The 19,387-nt window shown below is 32.8% G+C and overlaps 2 protein-coding genes across 2 annotated transcripts; one reads left to right on the forward strand and one right to left on the reverse strand.

Annotated features, from left to right (window-relative positions):
* Window positions 1-2,018: 2,018 nt before the first annotated feature.
* LOC110812382 (Leucine-rich repeat (LRR) family protein) lies at window positions 2,019-6,159 on the forward strand. The gene is made up of 6 exons (XM_088217881.1): window positions 2,019-2,342; window positions 3,085-3,239; window positions 3,554-3,771; window positions 4,529-5,138; window positions 5,251-5,748; window positions 5,841-6,159. The coding sequence occupies exons 1-6, from the start codon at window positions 2,161-2,163 to the stop codon at window positions 5,987-5,989; spliced, it is 1,812 nt and encodes a 603-aa protein (XP_088074007.1). The 5' UTR covers window positions 2,019-2,160; the 3' UTR covers window positions 5,990-6,159.
* A 4,283-nt stretch (window positions 6,160-10,442) lies between these two features.
* LACS4 (AMP-dependent synthetase and ligase family protein) lies at window positions 10,443-18,143 on the reverse strand. The gene is made up of 19 exons (XM_022039126.2): window positions 17,701-18,143; window positions 17,268-17,331; window positions 17,101-17,190; window positions 16,933-16,989; window positions 16,675-16,723; window positions 16,426-16,502; window positions 15,766-15,805; window positions 15,588-15,682; window positions 14,866-15,033; window positions 14,618-14,728; window positions 14,449-14,536; window positions 13,576-13,642; window positions 12,220-12,295; window positions 11,979-12,096; window positions 11,616-11,861; window positions 11,343-11,482; window positions 10,994-11,176; window positions 10,757-10,876; window positions 10,443-10,655 (listed from the first exon to the last, which is right to left on the reverse strand). Exons 1-19 carry the CDS (start codon window positions 17,850-17,852, stop codon window positions 10,614-10,616), a joined length of 1,983 nt encoding a protein of 660 aa, XP_021894818.1. The 5' UTR covers window positions 17,853-18,143; the 3' UTR covers window positions 10,443-10,613.
* Between the last annotated feature and the right edge of the window lie 1,244 nt (window positions 18,144-19,387).

The raw sequence follows: 19,387 nt of genomic DNA on the forward strand, positions 1-19,387 counted from the left end.
AAACTTGCAGTAGAACCTTGCCAAACCATAAAAAATCTTTACCTCACTAGTAGATGTCGGGGTATGTCATTCTCTGATTGCTTTTACCTTATCCTCATTTAACTCAATGTCATGTGCACTAACTACAAACCTTAAAAATATCAATCTTTCACTGCAGAAGATACACTTCTTGATATTATTTCCTAAGGACCTCATGGATAGACTTGATATATTGAAGATTATCCTCTAAAGATTTGTTGTAAATCAAGATGTCATCAAAATAAACTATCACAAATTTACCTAGAAAATGTCATAAGACATGGTTCATAAGTCTTATGAAAGTGTTAAAAGTATTTAATAACCCAAAAGGCATTACTAACGACTCATACAACTCATACTTGGACTTAAAGGTAGTTTTCCACTCATCTCTTGATTTTATATCAAGGTAGTGGCTGGACATATTATTTCTTCCATAGTTGTGAACAATTTGGAGTTTAGAAGTTAGATGGGACTCTACCTCTCTTGGTTGATACCCACTCTCTTATGTTGTGCGGTCTTCTTCTTCTTATCTATTTTTTTGTTTCCTTCTTTTACTCATCTTTAGCATTCTTACTCTCTTCTTCTTCTTAAGGTGCAACCATGGAAGGCTTTTATTTTTTGCTATAGATCGGGAAAATAGCTTCAAAAACTATAAGATGGCTTGCGGCAAAGAGAATCAATCTCTGGTTTAGTGTATATTTACTATAGAAGTTTTATTAGCTTTGACTTTTTTATCTCGTCTTTCTCTTCTATTATTCCCTAATTGTTTGCTTCTGTTTTGTAGGTAGTCGAAGTCCATTGAGAGAGCTCAAGCCTTCCCTAAAGATAAACATAGCACAGGCTTTCCTAGTTTGGTGCAGTTCCCGCGTAGGTAAGCAGGTCTATACCTCCATGTTCTTGGTCATGCTCTTCTCAAGTTAGAATCAAATATGACCGGCGTTTTTCTTGTTTTCTTACACTTGTTCTTGCAGCTTCTTGGGCTTCAAGGTCAGCTTCTTTATTGATCCAGCTTTTGATAAGAAGATTGAAGGCTTTTTAGATGCTTTTGGCGCTAGCTCAAGTAATAGTTCTCTTCGGGACTTTACTATTTCTTCTTGCTTCTCCCCAACTGTCTTCTTGGTCTTCTGGGTAAACGTCCTTCTTTGTATCTCTTATGTCTAGGTTTACATCATGTATGCTCATGGAGATTAGCCAAAAGGGGATATACTGCATGAAAACTATTGTTAGATAAGTTTTTTCCTTAAGAAATAAATTTGTTTTCTTCTAAGGGTCATGTTACATCGCTATTTATAACTCATTTTTTAACGTCTTAATATAATTATTAATATAACTTTTGTAGTTATCTTATAAATCAAAATATCAATTAACAAACTTATCATTAGTTAAATGATTAAACCTAATGAGTCACATACATTAACTTAATTAGTTGAATTTTATCCAAGTCTTGATAAATAAGAACAAGGTGAGCATATTTAAGTCTAGCTTACCAAAATTCTTCTAAATCCAATATGATATATATATAAATATAAATATAAATATAAACATATATAATTATAAATATAATGACAAATTTATTAACATTAATATAACATAATGTCCGGATCAAATAACGGTTCAAAAAATAAAAATTATAAACTTATATTATATTTTATAGGATAATTAATTCGGATACAAATGAAACTGGCCCTAATTAGCATCTTTTACCCCCCGGATATTTTGAGGTAAACAACAAAAGAAATGAGAACCATGAAGGGGATCAAAATCATAAATATTTAGATTTATTGTTATTTTACTTATTGAAACCAGTAAAAATATTAATAATAAAAAAATAAAATGTTACAATCAATTCTTATAAATAATAAAAATATTATTTATTTTACTGCAGTTATAATAATAAAATTCTTATTTTATTTAAAATTATCAAAAAAAGAGTTTTATTTTGTTATAATATTGAAATATTCAAAAATACATTTACAGTACTAGCAAAGAGGAAGTGATACTTTTTTCTGATATGAAATATGTATATTTGCTTGTTTATAATTCGGATTCTAGTTAGGGATCAAAATCAGAAGCGAGGGAGGAAGAAACGATCTGAGTCAAACTCCTTGGGAAAGAGAAGCAGGAGGCCATCAACCAAGGAGAATGGAAATCGAGACAGAGAACAGGTTGGTTCGCCTCTGCATACATGAAGCTTGCAGAAGCATAGAATGTGTGGAGAAATGGAGGAGGCAAAGAAGGACCCTCGAGCGGATGCCTTCTCATCTTGCCGATTCTCTTCTTCGTCACCTCCACCATCGGCGCCTTCTTTTCCCTTCCTTGCTAGAGTTCGTTTCTTCTCTCTCTTCACTGTTTTGTCAGATAGAATGTTTTCAATTTTGATTTTGCATTGGCTCTTCAAAGGAGCTTAGTTTTCGTTGTCTTGATGTATTTGATTAGCAGCTTTTCAGGTATTTTAGTTTGAAGATAAGATTTGCTTCACTGACAAGTATAATTCCATTTTCATCTTCACTATTACTCATTTTCCATTCTATTGCTAGTGTGCAATGCCATATGAAATTGTGGTAATTCGAACTCCTGTAGAATTCATGAATTACACGGGGATTTTTGCCTATGATGGTTAGATTTTTCTTCTACTTAGTCATTCCAGAAAAATATAACTGAAGGATGGTGAAAATGTTAATATGGGAAAAGGTATTGAAAGTTCATCTGCATTTTGATACAATGGGAATCCTCTTCCGGAGTAAAGAGAGTACATTAATGCTGTTTTTGCTTTAAACCTGTTCTATTCCTGTTTAACTCCTATATTTGAGTTATTTGGTTCATACAAAAATTATAATGTAGATATGCGATGTATAATCAAATCAACTTTCACTAGTATCTTATCAAGAAAATAAATAAATATCTAACTTAAATTGGATATAGGATTTATTTGGAATTGGAATGCTATTCCCATTCAGATTTATATCATATTTGTATCGTGTTCTCATTCGTCTTCTATAGAATTAGAATTTGAATTAAATTCAGCATTAAAGTCTTCTCGCTGTTAAGTGATACTTCTTTTTGCAGAGTTTTCAAAAACAGTGTGGAGGAGATCAACCTACAAGGTGAGAGCTGTGTGGATGCTGAATGGATGGCGTACTTGGGAGCTTTCCGTTACCTGCGCATTCTGAATCTAGCAGGCTGCCATAAAATTACTAGCTCTGCCCTTTGGGCCATAACAGGTTTGGTTAAAAGAAAATTTATGCTATTTCTACAAGCCTCTCATGTTATCCTACCTATTCACTAAAAAAAAAAAGTACATGATCTTCCATAATAGGTGCAATATTGAATGAAAATGTGCAAAACGTTGGGCAAGGCTTGCATCTATGAACTAGAGTTTCAGACTGCTTAAAACCCTCCTAAGACAGTGGATATTGTTCCTGTAGTGGTTTCTTGTTTGTTGAATTTCAAAGTAGGTTATATTTTTTCTAGGTGTAACTAACTATTGGCAATGATGAAATTTTCTTACATATTTCCCATCTACTAAATAATTTAGGAATGAGCTGCTTAAAGGAAGTGAATCTTTCTAGGTGCTTAAAGGTTACTGATGCTGGCATTAGGCACCTTCTATCTATTCCGACACTGGAAAAACTATCGATTTCGGAAACAGGGTTAACTGCAGACGGGGTTGCACTTCTCTCTTCTCTTAAGAACATGTCCTTCCTGGATTTGGGTGGTTTACCTGTCACAGATATGGCACTAAATTCCTTACAGGTATTCAATCTTCAGTAATACATATATATACATATAGTCCAGTGATTCTTATTGAAAAGAAAAAAATATATTACTAGCAGATATTCATTTTCTTCATTCTTGCGTGAACATAATAATTTTACTGAGAGTTATTTTTTTTCTTTTTCCCTGGGGCTGAACCATATAATTCCTGTATGACATCCTGGAAATAGTGTATCTGTTTAATTACATAAGCCATGTTTATCTTCTCAAACTAGTGGAAAGCATTCATAAAGTTGATGTTTGGAATGTAATATCTTGATTGAGATTTTAAAACTAAATTGGATGGCTGCAAACTCTCCACTGAGCCCCGATTTTCTTTCCCATTTTTATATGCACTTTTAGAGACTAGTGTAGTATTGTTGAAAGTGGTCCCAATGTTCCATCTGAAAGTTCATTCGAACTGGAGAATACAGTTATTCTGCGACCAACCTGGCTTGATGCAAGTTTGTTTCTAGATGCTATATGATAGTCATCAAGCCCCCTCTCCCCTCAAAAACCGAATCAATTTTCTTATTGTGGTTCTTTGTTTTGTGGGTGCATGTAATAGAACTGCTGACACTTGCCTTGATGGAGTTGTCAAACTTTGGGATTTTGGTCACGTCTGCATAGCTTTTAAAATCATCATTTCCAATTTAAGTTTTTCTTGACAACATTGTGTTTTGAGATATCTGCGCATCTACCTGTTGTAGAAAGGGTATTCAGATAAAATTTCGGCAATGATTACTTTTTTTCTTAGGTACTGACAAAGCTAAAATACCTTGACCTTTGGGGGAGCAAAATATCAGATAAAGGTGCTACAGTTCTTCACCAGTTTCCAAGATTGAGTTTTCTCAATCTAGCCTGGACTAATGTTACAAAGTTGACAAATATTTCATCTCTTGAATTCTTGAACTTAAGTAATTGTACAATTAATTCTTTACTTGAAGGTGACAGTGATAAAGCTCCTTTATTGAAGCTTATTTGCTCTGGAGTTACTTTCACAAATGAGATGAAAACCTTTTTACATATTGAAACAAGTTTCCTATTGTATTTGGACGTATCCAACTCCTCCCTCCAAAACTTCGGCTTTTTAGCTCATATGAAAATCCTGCAACATTTAGATTTAAGCTCTAGCACAATGGGGGATGATTCCATTGAACTGGTAGCTTGCATTGGAGCAAATTTGAGAAATCTAAACCTCAACAACACAAGAATCAGCTCTGCTGGAGTAGGAATTATAGCTGGACATGTTCCAAATCTTGAAATTTTGTCTCTAGCTAACACATCAGTGGATGATGTGGCCATCTCATATATCAGAATGATGCCTTCAGTTAAGGCTATCAACTTCAGCAATACACACATTACAGGCATGGAATCTTTTAAGCTGTGTAACATAATATTTTTGTTATGGTTATTCTATACAATTTTTGGTGCATGTTTAACTGGAGTCCTTTTTTCTTATTCTTTTAAAAATTCCAGGTTTCATTCGCCATGAAGGAATTGAAGCAGATTTTGTTCCTTCTCTGCTATTATTGCAAAATCTTAATCATTTGGAAAGATTGAATTTGGAGCAGACTAAAGTTACGGACGCATCTCTGCACCCTTTGTCAAACTTCAAAGAATTGAGCCATTTATCCCTCAAAAGTGCCTCCCTTACAGATGCCTCTTTGCACCACTTGTCTTCTCTCCCAAAGCTGACAAATCTTGGTATTCAAGATGCGGTGTTGACGGATCATGGGTTTGACTCATTTAGACCCCAAGCAGAACTAAAAATGCTTGACTTGAGAGGTTGCTGGCTCCTAAGTGAAGGTGCTATATCATCTTTGTGCAAGAGATTTCCCCAAATGGAAGTTAGGCATGAACTCGTTCGAGTTTCTCCATCCGATCAAAGTAGTCCATGTGGACCATCGCGATCACGAACATACTTGAAGACTAAGCAAGCCAAGAAAAAGCAAGAAGAATTTCCCTTCCTTATAGGTAGGAATACTTGTGATCTAATTTTTTAGTAACTGGGAAACTAACCTTTTCTCACTCAAGTGTATTATTTTTTGGTTCCATTCTTGAAACAGATCAAAGAATGAAGTATAGCAGAGAGGAGCTGCTGGCATTACAGTACTCAACTTTATCTCTTGCATTGGCTCATGAGTGGCAAACAAGATTTCAGTCAAGAAGTGATAGCCTGCCAAGTGATGTTTCAAGATTTCCAGAGACAGGCTAGAGTGGTAATAGATTGAAAGCATCCATGCTTTATGGTTCCGTGTTGTGTATTCTATCAATGTAATCAATCATAGTGGATATGGTTTTTTTTTTTTTCCATTTTAGTACTTGATCATGATAGAATAATTAACCTTCAATCATTTCATCATTAACTTCAAAGTAATTAATTAATCCAGCTTCAAATACCTTTGAATAAATTTTTTAAAATTAAATTTAGCTCATTTAATTAAACTTTAAAATTACAGATACAAATTTCTTTCAGCCACTCAAAGTCTAGGAAAAAGTTTATTAACTTTGCATGTGTAGCACATTAGATTCAATTATCAAGCCGTCAGTGAATTTGAAGAATTTTTTCTGTAGAATTTTTGTAGATTCATCAGTAAGTGCTATATAGATATTAATCATTAGATAGCAAAAAATAATTCGACTAGAATGTATGGCCTTTTATAAAAATATAGACCTATCAATCATTTAATTAAGTAGTAATTAATAAATTAAAAAATTAATCTCATTAATTAACAATATAACAAAAAAAAAATATTAATTAATTACATTGAACCTAATAATAACTACTAACACTTAATGTCATGGCCTCTAAAGGGTATAAGAATAATTTTTCTAGAGAAAATAGCATTATCATCAATAAATTTCATTAAGTTTCATCTACTGTAACCTTGGTAGATGTATGAATAATATCATACTTAATAGTAATGACTATAATTGAATGTCATATAGATCAATTTTTTTAAAGATAAACTTTTTTCTCTAACATTGTCATGATTCTATACTTCAAGAATCATCCATAATGCGTAATCATCTCATATTATCGTTCTTATATTGAGAATAATGGGTTTTTAATTACTAACTTATATGACTTTAAAGAGTAAAAGCTAGATTGGTTCCATACACGTAAACCATTGTATAACTGAGTGAAAGAATAATTTTTACACTATTATTACGCGTATGCTTTTGCTTCACTTAGGGCAACTTTATGTAATTGTTTATTTATCTGAATAAATCTAGTGAACTTATTCACGTAATAAGTATCTGCACAAATATCATTTTATCAATTATATCAATATGCAACTAGATTAAACATTTTTTGTAAATAATATATTTTGTGTATCAGTCTTCTCATGTGAAAAATGTTGAAATCAAATTTATCTTTTGGCTTATAGAACTTTGTAAATTTTATTTCAATCACCTTATTATAATTTTGGTATAATCTCTTTCTTTTGAGTTTAATAGACTTTATTTGTTGTGTTTGTGACAATTGGGCAAAAGTTGATAACTTATCCTCTATTGACATAAGAAATTATTACAGTATCTTAACAAAATTATTACAATTATGTCATGGATGCATCTCATGGAATACGTTTGATGTTGTACACAAATATTAACAATATAGGTGAATGTTGTGCTCTTTCTAATACAATTGTAATTACTATATTTATCTTTCTTAGCAAAAGTACATCTTTCTTTTGGTTAAATGATGTAATATGTAGCATCAAAGAAGGAAATAAAATGCAAGCTGTTATGTCTAACAACTAAGATCCATATATTTTCATCTTTTTTCCTAGTGTTAATATTTAATGTAAGCTAATTGCCTAACATGTTCAATGGAAAATGTGGTATATTGGTTCTTATTTAGAAAGAAGAGATTCATTCATATTCTTTGCTCATTATATTTAATACTATAAAACAAAATGACCTCAATTGACAACAACTGACCTATTATTTAAAACAACTCATTGCATTTGGGCCGTAAGTCTAATATTAATTCTAAGTTACATCACATTTCAAAAGAAGTGTTCTTCCATATAAAAATTTAAGTGACTCCTACAAATCCTTTGTTCTTGCCATAACCCAAGATAAGAAACTTAAATCTTATCATAAAGCCATTCAACATCCATGTTGGAAAGCAGTTATGTCTGCTGAAATAAAAGATCTAGAAAAAAATAAAACATGAGAGTTGACTGATTTACCTTCTAATAAAAAAACAATTGCTCACAAATGGGTTTACAAAAATAAAAAGAAAAGCGGCTAGATTAGTAACTAAAGGCTATACCTAGAAATCAGAAGTTGACAATTTGAGCACATTTTCTATAGTAGCCAAATTGACTACAATTTAGACTCTTCTTGTTATTACTGCTGCTAGAGGCCGGTTGCTCCACCAGTTAGACATCAATAATGTCTTCCTACATGGTGATCTATATGATGAAGTTTATATGAGCCTCCCACTAAGTTTTGAAGCTAATAACAACAACAAGATATGTCGTTTAAAAAAGAGTTTGTATAGATTAAAACAAGTTAGTAGAAAATGGTATTTCCAACTTACAGATGCCTTAAAAAAGCAAAATTGTAAGCAAGCTCATTTTGATTCCTCTTTATTTTTTAAGTATACTGATCATATTTCATAACTCTTAGCATATATACAGATGATGTTATACTTGCTAGTAATAGCTTGAAATAGATTAAAATTGTCAAGTACTAATTGCATAGCTTGTTCAAAATTAAGGACCTCGATGAGTTAAAAAAAAATTTAGGTTTGGAAGTAGCAAAATCTCACACTGGTATTGATCTTCGCTAAAGAAAGTAGACATTGGACTTACTATGTGAGACATGTTTTTTATGGTGTAAACCCACCCCTACTTTTATAGTTTCTTCAATCAAGGTATCATGTATAGATAGATCAGATTATGTTGATATTATATCATATAGACCGTTTTTTTACTTGATTAACATTAGACCTGGCATTTTTTTTTTGTAGTACAGCAACTATTGCAATTTTTGAATTCATCAACAAAGAAACCAAATTGTCCATAAAGTTCTATGATATTTGAAAGGAACATTATGAGAGGGGTTATTCTATCTTGTTCAAAATATCTGGATTTATTGTGTTGATACCTATAAATCTGCATTAATTTTTGTATTTTTCTTGGTGAAATACTCATTTTGTGGAAAGTGAAGAAACAACAGACAATTTCACAGTCATTCTCTGAAGCAGATATCGCGCCATTGCTACTGTCATATGCGAGTTGCAATGGTCCCAATATCTCGATGTGCTCATTCATGAAATACCAGATTTTCGGCTATTTTAATTGTGAATTGATTGTCACAGTACAAGGTTGTAGTTACAACTTGCATATTCATCTTCTATTTGTATCTTCAGCTCATCATTTAGTCGATTGCTTCATGAAACTGCTTTTTACTTTAGCATTTCAACAAACTATAATCAAGCTGGGTATATAAACTTTGTATACTCCATCTTGAGGAAGACTAATAAATAATAGATATTATATAGATTTTGTAATAATCACTGTTAACAAGAGTAGTTAGATTTTAACTATAGTTGTTAAACTGTAACCATATGTGGTTAAGATTTGTTTAATTGATTACAAATTAATTAACTATTCATTAATAGTTAGTTTCCTTAATTACTTTGTAAAAAGCCGCAATCGTCATTAATGAAAGTTATAAAGTTCATTTTTCTTCATTCATGAAAGCTCTCTTTCTCTCTCGAATGTTCCCTTCTCACTCAATCACACCTCGAATCACAGTGCATTCTTGATCTTGTGATTTCATCAGCGAAATGTTTTGATATTTGACAAAGTTAGAGATATGAAACGACGTCATTTAAAAATGAGGCTCTGAAACGAGGCCGTTTCAAATGTTGGTCTAGCTTCTTCAACGAGCTTTAAAACAAAGAAGCGAGAAAATGGGGAATGAATTGGGAGACCTAGCCCAAAACGGGCTAATTAATGATAACACAAACGACTCTAATTAATTATAAAGTTAAGAATTGCTATGTTAATAAATTAAAGCCACAACAATTTCAAATTTTGTTTTAATATTTCTAACCAGACAAAATTAAGATGCGATAATTATTAAATAGTTTATGCTAAAAAAATTTGACATCTCCTTTACCGATGATTATTTTGTTAGATAAGTATTTTAAGATTTTCATATTATAATATTTATGTATGTTTAGAAATAAAATAAAATCACACATTTAAGCTAAACTACTGAAGACATTTATCATCTTTTACATACCATGAGATACCAATGCCTTAAGAAAATGGAGGTGCACTAGAACAATATAACTTGCCAATTTTTGGTTGGAATTCGTGGAGTTTCCAACTTTTTTCTTTGGTTTTTGAAGAAAGGGCAATTAGCATTTTGTGAAATTTGCATTAAAAGAAAACTTATTAGAGTGACTAAAGGAGGTTTTAAGGGCATGAGATTTACCCTAATGGTGTTAGAACTTATACATTTTATAGTGGAAGAAGAACAAATCATATAGTATTATGGCTTTGAAAAAGATCATGAGAGAAATTCGATTAGGCTTTTCTACTTTTGGCGAATAAAGCAAACAAAAAAGGGAGTGGAGAAGATCATTTTTAATATCATTATCTTTGGTATTTTTTTTTTTTTTTACTTTATTTAACAAACAATAACAAATAATAATTTGGAGTTGGAAATTAAGAGTTGAAATAACCAGATGGTTTATGAATAGCCCGTATGCACAATCACCATCGAGGAAAAAAGAAAAAAAATGTTCAAAGCAGAGTGGGTAAGCACCAGGGAAAATAGGAGAACATCCTCCCGATGCAATAAGAAAAGTTCTATGCCTTGTTAGCACTCTTGTACATCTTGTCAATAACATCCTGATGAAATTTTTGGACCATAAATCAGTGAATTTAACCAATAAATATATTGAAAATATTATGGTCATTTAGAAAGACTTGAAACCAAGAGAAACAAATACCTGATAGTATTTCTGTAACTGGGGCCTCTTCTTCTTATAGGTCGGAGTGAGGATGTCACGTTCAATGTCAAATGGCACTGGGTCGAGGTGGATGGCTTTTATAAATTCAAATCCCTTCAACTGCATAGAAAAGATTGATTTCCAGGAATGTTTTAAGTCAGACTTCTTTTGTTCAAAGCTTACTTCTTGATCAATGATTTGAAATCAAAATCACAAGCACTAGAAGCAAGGACGAACCTTCTTTTCTTTTGCAATCTTAGTGAGCTCTCCGAGTATGTGTTCCTTTGCCTTGGGGTTTTCACAGAGCGAATCGAAGTCGCCACTTATGCCATTCTCTTCAGCCCAACTTTCAAGCGCTTGCTTATTGGGATTAACAACAGCAACAAGGAAAGATTCAAAGCTGTTGCCATAAACCCATATCTGAAAGAGTTGACATTTAGGATTAGTTACAATGAGAAAAGTTATTGCAATCTAGTATAGAAAACAAAAAATTCGTGAGAAAGATCAGATGAGTGCTCTATAATAGGGACAAAAATGTGGTATCTGATAGAACACTAAAATCTATAGACAATAGGAAGAAGCATACCGAGTCAATACCAGATGCAAGAGCATAAATGTTCTCCAAGTTTTCAACTGCAACATACTCTCCTTGGGAAAGCTTGAAAATGTTCTTCTTGCGGTCAATTATTTTCATGCTTCCATCTGGTTGCCATTCACCAACATCCCCTGACAAAGGATATTAAAAAAAGAAAAAGAAAAAGAACTGAGTGAGACATATTTATACATGCTAAAAAGAACCAAGTTCTATTTAATTACATAAGAGGACTGAAAACCAGTTATGAGAAGGTCTGGGATTAACCTGTGTGTAACCACCCATCAATCAGGACCTCTTTGGTGAGGTCATCACGTTTGTAGTAGCCAGAAAATAGGGTGTTTCCCCTTATACAAATTTCTCCACGTGGTGCGCTTGCAAGAGCATCATATCCCATTTCAGGAACAGATTCAAGGCGTATATCCACATTCGGTACTGGTGGACCCACTGTACCAAGCATTGCCAGTTCATTTGGCAATGAGACAAAAGTCCCCGCACAACTTTCAGTCAGACCTACAAAAGTATCAAATAGGGAGTAGTTTATAAATGTCTGTTAATAGCAGCAAGAAATCACAAAGAAGCTGAAGAAGAAAAAATCATCAACCATATGGATTTGAAGAGATGGTATACCATATCCTTGAAGTACGTGGCAGCATGCCACCACACGGAGAAAGGCTTCTACATGAGTAGTAAGAGGTGCTGCCCCAGATAGAATGAGACGCACATTTCCTCCCAGTCCCTCCTTTACCTGTAAAATGACAGGAGAGGGCGCATGGATTTTACAGGAGTTAATTCATTGTGCTGGTAGAGATGGAGTTCAGGGTGGGGGTTGAGACAAAGGTGAAGATGGAATTAATTTGTCTATCATCACCTTATTAAATACGATTTTGTCACAAATTGGAGCTGCTTCTACATGTCCACGTCCCTTTCTCATGTTATAAAATTTGCTGCAGTAATATTAAACATTAGTTAAAACAAGAAAGAGTCAAATTGTAGTTAAACATTCCATGTGTATGTTCACACTTAGTTCAAATGTCAGGTTGATCAGTCTAAGAAAGAGTCAGCTTGACCCTTAAATAATCATGGGAAGTTCTTAGCTATCCTTCTACAATATACTGTGCACTTAAAGCGAAGGCCTCTTGAAACTCCTTTTGGAAGCAGATATGAAAGAGTAAGGTGTCTCCCAAGATCGCCTTTCCATTTGGTAAGCAGCTTATAGTAGAATTTTGACCATAAACAACTTGAGGAAGACAGGAAACATTGGCTTTAATGGTTGTCCTATGTGCCTCCAGCGGTATGAATCCCCAGCCATCTCCTTGGAAGCTAGTGTTATTCTGCTGTTGGTCTTCCTAATTTGTGACAACATGTTTCTGGGTCAGGTGTACTATGTGCTTGGGAATTAAAGCATGTAAATCAAGAAAAGAAAAAAGGGAAAAAAAAACTCTTTATTCTTATTCCTATGTGTATCTATTAGGTCATTGGAACAGAAATAAACAAGGATCGTTTTGAGGGCACTAGCTTCATTTTTTATAGAACTGCAGGCTATCCCCTTATGTTACACTTAGTTCAAGTCTATTTTATTCCCATTCCCTTCCTAAATCTTAATTATAACTGAAGCGACTCTGCTTATATCTTTAATTGCTTGTAATTAATTCACTATTATTTCTGTTTATCAACTGAGGAAAACGACATCTAACTTAAATTGGCGACAGAATTAATTTTGTATTAGAATGCTCTTTTCATCAAAATATTTATCACATCATATCATATAGGAATTCATACCCATAGGTTTGAAATTTGAAAATTCAAACTAAACTCAGAGTAATTTGAAAAACTCTATTCAAGAGAGGATTTGGAGAACCCTATAGAGATTAGATTTCTAATCTTTCTAGATCCCTCTTCCATGGGTGGCACCTTTGTTGCCTACTTTTATCTCAAAAAAACATCATACTAAGTGTGAACATACATAACAAACTTGTAGAAATAAAAATTGACCAAAGCAACAAATTTATATCAAAGCTATTTAGTAGTGAACCAAAGGGATGGAGAACATATTTGAAAAAAAAAATTAAAATAAAAAAATACATTTAAGAAAAAAGAGATGGAGAACCACAGACATGCATCTAGGAGTCAATTGAACAGAGGTTAAAAAAGACTTCAAGTACATATGTTCAAATAAAATCTCATAATGACTAGCGAGCAGATTGAGAAACAAAATTGGACTCACAATTTGTATGCAGCATTGAATATAGTCTGCTTGAAGAAACCCCCAGCAGAAAGCTTCTGCTGCAAACCTGGTGATCCAAACAGTAATTAGGACTGCAGATAAGAGGATTACGATATTCATTATTTAGCATATTCAATTTATAGTTTTTGGCAATACCAAAGGAAACAACAGTAATGAAGCATTCATCAGTAAGTACTTCTACCATCCACCATATTGTTTTTTTAACAATATAAGAAGGAAAAGATGGTAATGATCCATTTCATCAGCATGTACTTCTACTGAACACAACTGTATTTTATCAAATAGATATATAAGAAGATCATAATATGTGAGCTCTTTGCACATAACATAAAGTTGAGTTCCCACTTGCAATCCAGATTGCAACATTTAATGTTGTCACGCATAATCAGAATTAAGAAATCCAACACTCTGTTGGTACTATATATAATCTTCACATAACATAGCAAAAGCTATAACATTCAACTACTATTCAGTAAAAGTTTTGAGATTTTCCACAACCAGGAAAAGAAGGGATGATGTTATTTGCAGTCCAAATGCTGTTATTAGCACTCTCACTTCCATCAATCATGAGTTGTAAAATGAGACTTTGAGCAATGCCAATATAAATGTGCCAAGTGCAGATAACACTTTCCAATGGAGAAAGAAAAATCATAAACATCAATGATGTCTTTCTTCTCCTAACACATTTCAGGCAAATGCAGCACGGCAAGTCTCCAGTCTTTAAGGTGATAAATACAAAAAACACAAGGTCAAAAATCTTATGAAGAAGCATCCCCTCTAGTAATTCTCCACATGTAGAAAACAGAAGCTACCGAAGTTTTTAGGTTATTCAAAATATAAGAGAAACTGTACCTGAATATACTCTCTCTAATACACGGGGGACAGCGCAGAAAATGGTTGGTTTTAGTTCCCCTATGTCTTCAAGCAATAATTTGACATCCTGGTGATGCACCAATTAGATATCACTATATTGAATTCTGAACTGATGAGAAATTAGTTTGATAGTTGATACTGTTCTTACCCCACGCCAGAACCCAATTGATGCACCATGTTGAATAAAACACTCCTCTATCACCCGGTCAAAGATGTGGGCCAGAGGAAGATAAGAAAGATATACATCCTTCTCTGTCAACTGTAAAATTTTATAAGTTAAAGAAGAATGACTTGAAACAAGAAAATGGAAAATAAAAAAAACAAACAAACAAATGAAGCGTTGTTCTGCAGCTTTGTTGACTACTAATTGAGTTAAAGTTACAAGGAGAAAATTACATCTTCCTTGACGCTCTCTAGTAAGCGATTCACCCCTGCTATGAGAGTTACGATGCTCTCGTTTGATATCAATACACCCTTAGGATCACCAGTTGTTCCACTAGTGTACATAATTGTACATATGTCACTTTTCTTCTTTACCGGAAGGTCAAATTGTTTATCTTCACTCTGCAAGCATAAAATAATAAGCTTCCAAAATATCAGCTCGATGCAAATTAGTGTAAAACAGATAGATTAAAGCTGAAAACAAAAATTTAAATAATTAATTAATAAATAAAATTGGCCTATAATCAGTGGAAGGGTAATATCCTATAATCTTAGGCTCATTATATTTAGTCTACCTAGAAAAGTTTCCAGAAGCACATACGGAAATGAATCCAAATGCCACCATAACCCTATCATGAAAAGGTTACCAGACATAAAAATCACTTATCCACAAAAATCCAGGCACACAGAGATCTACAAGTGCCTTCAACCACTAACTCCTAAAAATTATCCACAGAATCCATGCACATAGGAGATTTACTAGTGCCAACCAAAAACTAGAAACTGAAGTTCAAGAAACATGTTATGTGCAGAATATTCCTGCCATGAACTTATAATTAACATGACAAAAGTTTCCTAGCATATAAAGACAACAAAGTTAATATCTTTTCAGGGTTAAAAGACTATTTGAAGCTATTTTTGATGTAAAGAAAAGTATGAGACAGACAACAACCTACCAATTTAAAAAATTCATCCCAGTCATATATTGCCACTCCAAACTTCTGAACTTCTTCTCTTTGTTCAGGTGTAACCTTGCCAAAGCTCACAATAGCTGCATTAATAAACATAATATGCAGTTGTTCACGGATTCATGCATGGAAAATAAAAAGAAAAGCTCAAACAAGTAGAACTTACTTCTCAAGTATTTTGTTGAGTTGGGGAAAGTTTTAAATAGCTGAAACATTAACAAATAAACATAATCAGAGAGATGATTCTTGAAAATGAAACCAAAAGTTTCTCAAATTGTCACCAAGGTAGCACTACTTCAGCAGTAATATGTTTAAAAGAACCAATCTAAGTATCCCATAAGTCCAATGTATAAAAAAGAGCAAAGTGAATCATGAACCAACCATAAAACCAAATCTCAACAAGTGTGTAAAAGTCATGCAATGGCTTCATAAATTTATCCTTTTTTTTAAAGAAAAGTGTGAAGTTGTATTGATGTAAGGTGCAAAGGGAGCACCACTCATGTACAAAATTTACATCTCAATTAGAATATCTACAATGGCACTAAAATCTTCAAAATAGTCAAGATTATGCCCAAGAAAGTTAGAACCAAAGTAGTGAAACCAATTATCCATGATTTTGTTGAAATCAAACTCAACTCCGTCAAAAGCTCTTTTGTTTCTTTCCTTCCAAATGACCCAAAAAATGGTGAGGGAAATGAGTCAAATAGATTTATTGTTGCTGCCAAAACCCTCCCACGCCATTAATTCAGCACAAGTGTTGCCAGCCATAACCCAAGAAGTTATCCTTTTAAAAACTTCAGAGACCAAATAAACAAGATTAAGGTACCTCAGGAATCTTCTTCTCCTCTACAAAAGCAATCGAGACTTCGGCGTGGCAGATAATGAATTCCACTGCACCAGCACCTAAAATACACACAGAAAAAGGTCAACCGAAGAACCTGCATTTGATTAAATATTCATGCATTTGAAATAATCCAACATGAGATGTCTATATCCTCTAAGAATATGCATCTATTGTTCAGTGGTAGTCACAGTTATGCCTGTACAGATGCTCCCTAAAAAGAAAGATCCATACCTAATGTGTCATAGAGAGGAACACAATAGAGACCATGAGCATTGCAAGCCTGCAGAGGTTCGGGATTGTTAAATATATCTTCAAGAAAATGCAAAGCATACTAGTCAAAAAACAGGTTGCAACAAAATCCTAGGAGAAAAAATGCTTCCCTCCCATATAAATAACATAACAAAAAGACCAAGTAAAAAAAAATATATACGTCTTCGAGTTTTTCAGGTTCCAATAAAGAGAGAAACAAGAAAAAAAAAATGCAAGTACCTCCATGCTCATAATCCACTCTGGGCAGTTGGCACCATAAATACCACATTTTCCTCCCTATAAGAAAGATAGTGCCACAGTGAGGTACAGATACAACATTCATTTGATAATTATGCAAGACAATAGCGGCTTAAGATAATTGTCCAACAAGTGACGATAGGACTTTACTTCCTCAATACCACAACTGCGGATTGAATTTCCAAGCTTTATTACAAGGTCATACACTTCTTTGTAAGTTTGCCACACATATTTACCAGCCTGAAAAGGAAACCACAAGTCAAGTAGGTATTTGGAGGAACCCATGCAAAAAAGTGGAAATTTTTTCCATAATATACCTTGCCATTCACAATCTCACGCCGACCAAGCATCCTATTGTTAGGATATTTCTCCACAGACATCCTATGAGAAGAACATGAAAGAGTCCCTCAAAAGACTATCAAATAGGAAAATGAGAACTTATTTACTGTCTAACGTGAGCCAGCGCTATTTTTGTACAACGCCTCCGAAGTTCAATTTTTTTCATACTAAAAGTGCAGTTAGACAAAATTCAAAAGTTTTAACCGAATTATTTAAATCGAAGTTTCTAAGATATGTAATAGAAAGCAAATAACCATGCTCTGTTTGTTCGGATCATAAATCAATCACCATTTCATTCAATACAACAGTTGATGAGATTTGTTTTAAGAACCAAAACGTGAGTCAGAGTATTTCCTTAACGGAATTTCTCAGCAACCAAACAGAAGGTTAAGAGCGGGAAAAAATTCTCACCGGAAAACATCCCAGCAACTCTCAAGTCCTGGAATCGGAGCAGGAAATCCATCCTTGGCGAAGATACTGCGATAAACAGGGCCGATCGAGGGGTTTCCTTCAGTGGCAGGCGTGCCTTTCTCTACCTCTATGATGTAACTCTTCTCCGCCATTCACTCCCTCAAAAAAGAATCAACTCGATTGCTCTCTCTACGTATGAATGGATCTAGCGAGGGGAAAAGGAATGCGAGAGAGTATAGATAGGAGAATCGATGCGTGAGTCAATAACTATTGGTGGTGAGAAATTGAAAAATATGTATATATATTATGTGAAATTATTTTAAAATAATTTTCTCAACGCAAAGAATTGTTTAGAGCTGGTTATTTTACACCTGTAGACGGAAATTAAGAGAGAAGCAAGAAGGAAGGGGACCACTGTAGCTACGAGTTGTGACTCAGAGTTCATGGCCAATTAGGTTAGTTTCCGAGCAGCAGACGTGGAGATTTCAAACTTCGTTTTTTTTTTTCAGAAATATTCGATTATTTGCTTTTCTCCTAAATTCTATTTTTGGATTCTCCCTTATTTTTTAGGGTTTTCTGATCTTTTTAATTTTTAATTAAAAACTATTTTTTATTCTAAAAATTTGATAAAAAAATATAAAATATTATTAAGTTAATATAATGCTATTTTAGGTGTTACACATATATGTGTAACATATATACGTGTGTGTATATATATATATATATATATATATATATATTCGGGTAAAAAGAAGTTTTTAACTTTTATCCTACGACTTAAATTTTACCCTACCATACTACCACTTGGCAGATGTAATTCATAAATTTTATTTTAATTAATTTCAAATAAATTAATATAATTTCATAAAATATTAATATAAAGTAAATTATAATATTTTTAAACTCCACCGTAGCTGGAGAATATAACTATATCATTACTTATAAATATAATCGATAATTTACTACTAATAAATTTTTTATTTACTATAAATCATTACTTCTTTAATATTATTTAAATAATTATAGTAACTAATTTTCTTAATCATATAATAATAAGAAAATAACTATTAATAAATTTTCTTAATTAAATAAGTTAAATTAGTTATTACGTAACTTAGCTAATTTATATGTAGCAGTTGAACTGCTAATTTAATTATTTCATGACGAGGATGTGAATAAAGAATTTCTTCTCCTTTTTTTATTAACATTAAATCATTAATTGTGTGATGGTTATAAGAAAATTATATAACTAAAAAAAAATTAGTTATTATAATATAAAAATAATTAAGAAAATTAGACAATTTACTATAATAAATCATTACACTTTGTAAAAATCCAAATCACTATAAGAGATTTCGAACATATAACTCAGTAACACTAAAACAAACAATATTAAAATTTATCATTTAATGGAAGCAATTAAAGTTTGAATGTTACATTCCTTGCACATTTACTTAAAATGTCCAATAAGGGCTATAGGAATGCCCTTGAAACTTAAACGAAAAAAAACATGAGAGAAAAAAAAATATGGTTAACCTCTACTCGAAACTAACGAAGTGGAAGAGGTAATTTCTTAACTAGTCTATTGTTGATCAGGATTCGAGTCTTGGTCGTCTTGATCTAAAATAGTTAATAAGAAATTGATGAGTTACATTAGCTCAGTAAAAATATCAACGTTTTACCACTG

The sequence above is a fragment of the Carica papaya genome, chromosome 4 (genome assembly GCF_054855325.1).
Source record: "Carica papaya isolate Zhongbai chromosome 4, ASM5485532v1, whole genome shotgun sequence".
Taxonomy (NCBI): Eukaryota; Viridiplantae; Streptophyta; class Magnoliopsida; order Brassicales; family Caricaceae; genus Carica; species Carica papaya.